The sequence below is a fragment of the Saccoglossus kowalevskii genome, chromosome 17 (assembly GCF_978046115.1).
Source record: "Saccoglossus kowalevskii chromosome 17, keSacKowa6.1, whole genome shotgun sequence".
NCBI classification, from domain to species: Eukaryota; Metazoa; Hemichordata; class Enteropneusta; family Harrimaniidae; genus Saccoglossus; species Saccoglossus kowalevskii.
Genome location: NC_140657.1, coordinates 23,920,318 through 23,930,426, shown reverse-complemented (window position 1 = coordinate 23,930,426; position 10,109 = coordinate 23,920,318). Strand labels below are relative to the sequence as shown.

The window sequence follows — 10,109 nt, the reverse complement described above, 5'->3', positions numbered from 1 at the left end:
CAACCCTAAGCAACCAAATTGACCTATATTGCCTGTGTAGGGGTAATCTTGTTACGCTGTTCGGGAGTCTCAACAACTAGCCCAAAGTACAGTATTCCACGGTTTTTAGTAACCGTGAGTATTCTAAGAGTTTTCGTCCGTCGTTTTCATCGACGATAGTTGCCAGGCGGTGAAAATGCCCGGATGTCCGTCCTAGAATGGCCAGGTATTCCATCGTTACCTCCAACACCACACGTGGAAAATCAATTTGAGCTCTAAATCTAATTCGCCTCGAAACAATTTCAAATTATAAAAATAAAATTAAGGCAATATATATTATTTACAATAAAATGAGCCAAAAAGGAGACTTTTCTGACCATGTACCGTCATTATCGAAATAAAGCCTTCACTATTCCCACTGTTGCCGCAGAGGGCGGGCGGACGGAGGAGCATGGGTGCGTTACACATCGTTTGTACCACATCCTCTTACGTCGGCTGTGCTATGCCAACCTACAGATAGATAGTAGCAGCAAATCACACTCTGAATGAGGTATGTAAGGGTGTCTCTACAGTGTAGTTGCGCATGGAAAAGATGAGGCGTATTTTCGTCTATATGCCAATTGCCGTACGCAAAAATCAGACGTATGCGTGGCTTTAGAGCGGGGAGTTGTCACCTGCGTATGCGTCAGATGGCCATAGCGTGTCATTGTTTACAAACAAGCGTCTATCCATGAGCCTTTGCATTTTAGCGCGTGTTGTTATCGTCGCTTAGGACTCAATTCCCGCGCGTGCGCAGGTGACGACCCTCCCGCTTTAAAATACTGTACAGTCGAGAACAAATGAAATGTACGCGCAAATCCGACTTGTACGGGGTTGTGTTTGAATTTCTCTTTAGTTCGTTCAAATAAAATAGGAACAGTGATTGATCATAGTAACATGTTCATGTTACCCTTACTGTCATCTGACATGAAGCTTTTATTCTTCATGGACTGGATATGGCTTTTGCGGTAGAAGCGCCAGAGTTGTGAGGGCACGTAAGCCATACAACAGAGGACAGCTAAAGCTGTATCTAGTCCATAAAGGTTTTATCATATACAATACAGGTATAATTGCAATTTTACCATACTGTGACCTCAAACACACGACGTTATTTAGAATAACGTGTTTTGTTTTGAATGATGAAAGCTGGGCGCGGTGTGCCAGTCGTAATACGGGAAATTATTGGCCTGATGTGAGGGCGCACTTCCCATACGAGGCCAGGCAATACGAGGTATATGATAAAACACAAAATGGCTTTCGTGTCATCAAATTTTAATCGAAGTCAGTAAACGAATTCACAAAATGAACATTTTTGTAACCATAGTTTTGACAGGAAAATAAAGCGAGCTAGCAGAGGTATGTTTGAGGACCACGGCATTGAGAAAGCGACAACAGCATTATTGAGAATGTTTATTTTATTTGAAGTAATGTTGATCTGGATCCGGTTTTACTACAACAAATTCTTCTCTGTATGGGAGATTTTCATGCCAGCAGTTGTCACGACAACTGTAAATAGACACGCTGCCAAAATCAACTACACATTCTGAAATGAAACAAAACAGATCATTTACTTGTAATCATGGTAATGATCTGGGATTGGTTGGGTATTTAAAATATGAAAATTAAAAAACTGACCAAGTCATGCCACTTAATACATGTATTAGCATGGTAGATACAAGACCATGTAACTTCAGGGCTAAAAATGTAATATGCTTTTGTTACAAGATTCATAGTTTTAGTTTGTTTATTTAGAACTATTTTTTTTTCTTGCTGTAAAAAAGTTACTATTTTTTATATATATCATATCCCAATCACCTTAAAGCGAGGAAGTCGTCACCTGTGCATGCGTCAGATGGTCATAGCGTGTCATTGTTTACAAACGTCTACCCATGATCCTTTGTGTTTTTAGTGTGTGTTGTTATCGTTGCTTGGGACTCAATTCCCGCACATTTTACAAGTTCTTCAACTCTGTACAGTGTTGTTGTCTCATAACATCAGTAGGTATACTGAGAAATCTTGGTAGATGCATTAGATTTATACACAGTCCCTGTGATTTAGGGACGCCTTCAAAAGATTGATGTCGAATAAAAAACTTGTTTAGTTTGGGGTTGGGGGGGGGGTGACCTAAAAAAGTTTCCATTCTACAAAAAACGATTTTATTTTTTAATGAAGTCAAACAAGCATTGTAGTTCGTTTTTTTTTTTTTTATTCAATCATGGACAAAAATAACAGAAAATGAAAAAAACAAAAACATCCAAGACGAGAAAATGGTTTGGTCCGAGTGTAAATATGTGCGTCAAATTTCAGGGCATGGACCAAGAACCAACTGCTATGCCATACTACTGTCCGATTATCAATTTGTATTTAATGGTGAAAGTAGTCTGACACCATGATCAATATTTATCAATTAAGTGTCAGAGGGGGGTGGGGGTGGGGGAAATTAAGGAATTAAGTTTTTTATCTTACATTGAACTTTTGATCCTAACAATTGTAATGGTTTATTCTAACGCTTACTCCCCTTGTATCCACAATTATTATAGTTACCTTGGTATGGTTGTAATTTCAATATGGGTATAATAGCAGGCATGATTTGTAGTTCAAAAATTCTATTAACACCACAGTATTGACATTTTGGAACGTCACTATCACTCCAAGATGATGTCATCAGTAATGGCGTTCCATTCCACTGGTATCTGAAAAACAATTAGAGGAATTATTAGCACATTATTCGTCATGATGCTAAAAATGCTGCAATGAACGTATTAGATTTTGATAGTCTGTTATTCATTTCTCTTCTGTTGAATTTTTCTGCATAAATGTTTGTTCGACATTTTGCTCACATTTATATATATTTTTATGAAATACTTTGTTTATTTGCGACCACATAAACGTAATTTCACATTGGCTGCAGATCTTTATTTCTTAGTTTAAAACATGCTTGTGACAGCATTTCTTTGAAATAATTTCAAACTTTAGAAAATGTACTGAAAACTCATAAATTACAGAATAAAAATAAAAAGTAGTCTGCACATTTGGAGTTAAAAAAAAATTTTCTTTTAGCTTTATAGATATAAATACAACTATGAGTTACAGTGAAGTCAGTGAAATGTGATATTATCCAAAACTAACTGTTTTCGTGTTTTTCTTGAGTTTAAGCTTTAATTCAATACTGCTGTCAAATCGAGTGCATTTGGGCTAGGATATTCAAACTCTCACTTATCGCAAATATGTCTGGGTTTTTTAAGAAAATGCTTTGGCATAGAATAATAGTCTGATAAAGGTGCAAAATATGGAAAAATTAGGGGACAAAAACACAAACCTGCATAGAAATCAGAAGAATATGATAGCCAGCTTCAATTTTCAGGAAGTATTGATTAATTTATACACAAGTCTTACCTAATACACTGCTCAGGACACAAAGAAATCCTTTTTAAATATTTTTGAAAAGTTTTATCTCCATGTTTGGCAACTATTTTTTCATACTTTTCTTTACCTTCACTTTTGGCTGAGCTGAAATAAAATCAAAATCTGTTGAGAATATTCAAAATGATATTTCCCCATCGTGAGTTGAATTCACATGCACTGATTATTTTTAAAAGTCACACAGTTTTAGGCTCATGAATTTATACAACAGATAACATACTGTATTTGCTCTATTAGTCACACAAAAAAAACAACTTAGTTTGGCCACTGACAAACCTCTGTCATTTACATAAACAGATATGCTACTAATAGAGTAAATATGGTTGTACATGGAATAGTATCAAAGGTGCAGATCAAATACAATTTTGCCTCATTTTGTAATTATTATTAAAGTGCTAGTCTGCATTGTGGATAAATAACTGAAGTAGTTTCTAAGCAATGGATGCAGAGCATGGGACCCGCACAACAAACACTATATTGTTGCTATGGTGTGTATTTAATTTTCATTACTGCATTTCCGTCTCTCTCCGTGATTGTGAAACATATGCAGATAGTCCCAGATAGTTTTGTTGATGATGATTTGTAAGCATGAGATATTGTGACAATGACATATCTCACAAATATGGCATCCATAACTGTATTGTAATTGTGGCCCCCATACGTGTAAGGATGTATGACCTTTAAGGTCAATGCAAATGACATATTTACCATGTACTGGCTGCACACGTCTGTAAATCAGACAAACTGATCCCTTCTCTTTCTTCATACTCTGTTACTAATTGTTTTTCATGATCGTTAACCTCCTCTTCATTCACATCATCCTCTTCCTCAAACACGGCAATGTAAAAACCAACAAAACATGGGAGGTTGTCTCGTAAATTTAGTTTTTCTAATTTCGAAGCTGTGATGTCTGCACCTTCTAGTGGTTGTTGCATATCTGACAACTTTTCAGGTTTTGTTACAACTCCTGAGCTAATCGCTGTGGCAACAGAGGACTGATTTAATCCAGCACTATCAGTTGCCATGCTGAGACAAGAACTGGTATCCTCATCCCCCCAGTCATCTGCTTCATCACACCAGTCATTGGTAGCCATGGTTACCATTTGTTCTTTCTTCACATCCACTGGTTTCTCTGTATCGAAACACTGTGAACGCCACACCAACCAGCTACAATATAAAAAACACAATACGCTCGTTTCAAGAACGCTATATACCATGTTTAATTTAAAATATGTACATGTAATAAGCATAAGATGTTGAAGCACCATAGTCGTTAATGTACTTCATGTACATTCTACACATCCCATGGGATTCACAATGAACACTGTGTGCTCATCTTTTCACCACCAGACTTTCTCAACCAAATTTGTCTGCACTTTTTTTTTCTTTTATTCCTCAATATTCCTGGAAATAAGCCCCAATTTTGGAGCCAATAGACAAATTTGAGCCAATTTTTAGTTTTTACTCAAAACAATTGGTTATTTTTGTCCCAATCTTCTGAAGGAAAGTGCAGACTATAAACGGAACTATTTTGTGAATTTGTGATGAAAAGAAGGAACTGGTGGTGAAAAAGTTAAGACGTATCCAGGCAGGATATGTATTGTGACCTTTAGACCTATGATTCATGATTATCAATACTACCTCCATACGTATTTTCAGTAACAAAGATTGGTTGTAAGGGTGAATTTTTATATGGTTCACATTTTCAGGAAAGAACTTTATATTTTAAATTTTTGAGATTAATCATCTCTCCTACCTTTCTGGTTTGTTTTGACATGATTTACTGATACATGTGAAAACGTACAGCGTTCTGTGGGGAATAGACACAGGACAGTAAATCTGTACCAACAATACGAGGCATTCGCTACATAATTTACATCTTGGAAGAATGATGTCATCAGCAGTCATCCAATCCTGTGAAATAAACACATTAGATATTTGGAATTGTACAAATAATTTCAAAAACATATGAATATTATTAAATAAAAAAATGACGATTGAAAACAACGTGACCGATCAAAATGCATTAATGGATGCATGGCAGTAAATTGGCCAATGATTGAAGAAACCTGCAAAGACTTATGGGTAAGAACCCATATTTGAATGAGTGTTTTATAAATATTTTATAAACCTCCATAAAACCATTCATTTCCTAATGTAATGCATCGTTTTTTTATGTACTCATATTCATCTGTCCAGTATTAAAGTAAATATGCTTTACCATACTCTCTGGGATCAATGGTTTGTTTCTTTGAAACACCACTGTCATTAATATCTAACAGTTACAAAATATACAAATATGTGAATTCTTTTGTCCATAAATTATTAAGAAAAAAAATACTACTTTGTGTAAGTACCACATGGATCACACACTACAACTTGATTGGTTTGGGGGTTGTTGAATTTAGCAGGTAGACACCCCATGCCAGAAACACACACACACACTTTCATGTCGCCCATCGTTGTGACAACACATTTGGGTTGCGTTTTAATTGGAGTTTTATTTGGAGTTTTATTTGGAGTTTTATTAAACTCAATTATAATGCAATTCAACGTAGAATTGCGTTTTAATGAAGTTTAATTAAATGAAAGTTAAATATCCCATGACTGAACATAGAAATGTTTGCGAAGCTTAGGTTTAGTAAAGCGGGTAGGTATAGTACAATTATATTAATATTAATATAAATTGTACCATACTTCCCCCTTTACTAAACCTAAGCTTCGCGAACTTGACTAAAACTCAATTAAATTTTAATATGCCCCGTTAAATTATGAAAATAGTGAGGGTCGTCATAATGTAGGCCCTGTCGTCACAAGTCAGTTTAAAGTTAAAAGTTGTCACAACGTAGGTACTGTACCACACACACAAATATACACTGCCAAATAATTATGGTTACTTACTGGAAAAGATCCAATTTTATTACACTTCCATGTAGTAATTGAATCTAATAAAGGCTCATCACACACACCTAATAGAACTGTAGACATCATGGCATACTGAGAATAATGTTGTCAGAGTGACCAATATTTACATTCGATCATCCACTGTCAACTAAAACACCAACATGGGTCTCCTAGCATGTATTCTGTTAAACGGGACGAATGTGTAATTAATGAAACCACTTTATATAGGTATACCATACATGAAAGATTTTTATATGGTTATTATTGCTGATTTTTTGTCATCAACTCTCCAAAATTTGATAATGGTATAACAAAAAAGTGGAATTCCTGTTCAGCGCATCGTTGATTGTAGCGATTTTTACGCAAAGACGCACACTCCTAACTATTCACTTGAGCATTTTAAAGAAGATAAATTGCCAGAAGAGAAACATTTGCAGATGACTTCAGAATAAAAAATATTTGGGGGAAAATGTAAATACAAAATTACTTTCCGTAAATACAATATTCCCCATTGGCAACCCCTGATATTGGAAAATTGCCGATTAGAATTCTGGTATAAAGTTACAGAGATTTTATAAATGCATCATTATTGTAGAGGAAAATATATTGTTGTGAATGTACATGCATGTATTGAAATTATTGTTCAATCATTGAAATATGATATGATAGGATAGGATAATCAATTTGGAACGTACACAATACAGATTGCGTAAATACAAACAAATACAAACAAACAAACAAACAAACTAAAACAATTCTAAAATGTTAAAAACAAAATATGCTAAATAATTAAGTATAAAATGGTCAATATTTGAAGAAATTAAAACAAAACAAATCCTTGTTGCTCAAACTTTGAAGGATAGATGCATAGACAAAGCATGGAAGAAATTTTATCTAAACTTAGAGATGTCTTGGTGGTTACAGAACAAAATTTAATGAATTTTATTTCCAATCGTGTTGCAGTCACACAGGTTACAATTCGATTGCCTTTCTTATTGCCATTATACCTGCCTTTTTGCCTGGAAACATGTGGGCAAAAATTCAATTCAATTAATTTTGTTAAACCCATAACATAAACTATAACTTGTACGTACTCAATTTATTGATGTCCTCTTCGTTAATGAGTATTTACCGTTCATGTTTATTCATTAAAATTATTAACACTAAATTATCACAAAGTAAACAAAATTATCCTGAGTGATTTTGGATTTGTTAAAAATGGGCCTGAATTGCTGTGACGCTACAACTTAACAGTGGTGGGAGTCTGATCAGTGTCCGATATCATTAGTAAATATTAGCTTTTTTTTAGTTTCTGTTCTGTTCTGGCACAGATTAGCGTCCGGATAGACACATAAAATAAACATACATATACAAAGTAGCATCCGGACCGATCACAGTACAATACATCTGTTAATTTATTTATTCAATATTGATAATAAGGAGATATGAGGACATAATTCATCATGAGTAAATATATGTACACGAAGATTTGAGAACTGTGTCTATCCTACCTCATACTTAACACGTTGTGGAAATAAATAACCTGAACGAACCTGCAACCCACTTCTTGGTTGTCTATATGTTTGGTAATTCTGTCCTCGACAAATACAGAATTGACTGCACAAATGTTTTATATTTCAAACAAATTCAAGAATTGTTGTTATTAAACGTTAGTATCGATATAAAGTAATTATGGAATCATTAATTTTGTAAATTACTGGTCAATACATAATGCGTGATTTATATGTACATGTACAAGGTTGGCGATAGTTATTGCGCCCTCACCGATGGATTCACTCGAATGTAAATAGTAAGTACATGTATAAAGAAATGAGAGTTTAGAATAAATACTAGTACTAAAAGATATGACAAAATGCATCACTTGTATTTCTATAAGTATTCAACTGTTGGAATGGAATGGACGGTAATGGATGCAGTGCACAAAACAGATAAAAAAGAGTGACAAGGAAAAGTTATAACAGAAAATCCAAAATTTAGGAAGGGGAACGGGTGACATCAATTGCTAGCAGGCAATGCTGTCCAGATTACAAAACAGATTCTTAAGTGGTATAGACCACTTTTCCGGAAGTGGAAAATACGGCATTTACACTGCGCACACATGCCGTTTTTGGGTGTAACGTAAACTTATACGTGTGCTATTGGGCTTCTATGTGTATGACGTAACAAAAATAGAATTCCCTTCTAGGACTTTTTGCACCTCAGTCTCGCCACGGGAAAGTGGTCACGGTCTATTGACATTGTTGTCCACTTTTTAAATTCTCCAGCAAAGGACTATGAGTAAAATAACATCTGTTGCACACAAAAAAATAAAATAAAAAAAAAATGATTTCACCCAGAATCGGTTTTACTCAGGTATATAATAATGGAACATAGAATGTTGCAAAGACACCAAAAGTAAAGATAGTATTTTATCCACTGAAAAAAAATTGTTTTTTTTGTGGTCAACGGGTCATATATAATCTGTATGTGCCACTCACATTGCTAATTTGTATAAATTATACGAAGAATCACGAGTAAGCATTCAGTTGCCATGGCAACAATATATGTATGGGTGGCACCGGTATGCTACCATGACACTTTCAACCAATTGGAAGTCCGACTTTAGAAGTTATAGATGAAATCATTTCCGTAATTTTTCACAACATACGCTACGATGTTATACTTCACACATATTTCAAGAATCAAGATGGTGGACTAATTATACTGACGAAGAGTTGAATCTCAGGAGAATTGAAAGTAATATTAAAAAACTATAAATTACATTTGTGGAGATTTTTCGTCTGCGAGAGTTATGTTATTAGCCTAGGTTTACACTTTAAAATGTGTTCGAGTATGAAATAAAATATGCGAAAATCCGGCATTTAATTATTTGTCAACTTGAGCTGACCAAATGGTGGCCAAGTGTATTTAAACTATATTCGTTTCGTGGTTAGCTCATTTTTTTGACTTTTTGATGATAGATAAAAAAAAAAAGTATTTGGTGGAGTATTCCACGACAGCAAATGACGGCCAAGCGTGCAGGGAATGGAATATAACTTTATTTGAGACTGAATGATGCGAGCTTTTTTGGTTGTTGTTAAGTTGGTAACCAGTGTTATCATTTATCACATACTGTAAAATTACTAATTTTCACTGGGTTTAAATTTCACTGACTTACCATTTCAGGCATATTCAGTGGGTTTTAAATTCACGGTTTTAAGACTTAGATAAAGCGTTCTGTGCTAAATTTTACATATTTACCGGGTTTTAATTTAGCGCATTTTACAGTCAGCGAAATAAGCAAAATTAAAACCCAGTGAATAATTAATCCTCTTACAGTACCTCGTATTGCCCGGCCTCGTAACTCTTTGGGAAGTGCGCCCTCACATCAGGGGAATAATTTCCCGTATCACGCCCGGCCAAGCGCGCCCGGCTTTCATCAATCAAAAGAAAACGTGTCATTCTAAATTACGTCGTGTGTTTGAGGTCACGCCGTGGTAAAATTGTAATTACAACTTTAAGATACATGTGTATGACACAACCTTCATGGACTGGATACGGCTTTGCCAGCTCGGGCGCTTCCGCCGCACGACCTCGGGCGCCGTATCCTGTCCCTAAAGAATAATAATAACGATGATATTTATTAACTCACTCCAGGAGAAGATAAAATGGTCATATACTGTGTGACAGTGTATGTTGCCCGTTTGTTTTGTTTAACTTTCCAATTTAGTAACTAGAATTTTAATTATCAAGTATCTGAACTT

At 35.0% G+C, this 10,109-nt stretch overlaps 1 protein-coding gene across 1 annotated transcript; it reads right to left on the bottom strand.

The window, feature by feature from the left end:
• Positions 1–1,415: 1,415 nt before the first annotated feature.
• Positions 1,416–7,910, bottom strand: LOC144359392 (uS5 assembly chaperone PDCD2L-like). The gene is made up of 7 exons (XM_085491771.1): positions 7,857–7,910; positions 6,343–6,527; positions 5,198–5,355; positions 4,150–4,608; positions 3,415–3,528; positions 2,563–2,711; positions 1,416–1,561 (listed from the first exon to the last, which is right to left on the bottom strand). The coding sequence occupies exons 2-7, from the start codon at positions 6,430–6,432 to the stop codon at positions 1,434–1,436; spliced, it is 1,098 nt and encodes a 365-aa protein (XP_085347897.1). The 5' UTR covers positions 6,433–6,527; positions 7,857–7,910; the 3' UTR covers positions 1,416–1,433.
• Between the last annotated feature and the right edge of the window lie 2,199 nt (positions 7,911–10,109).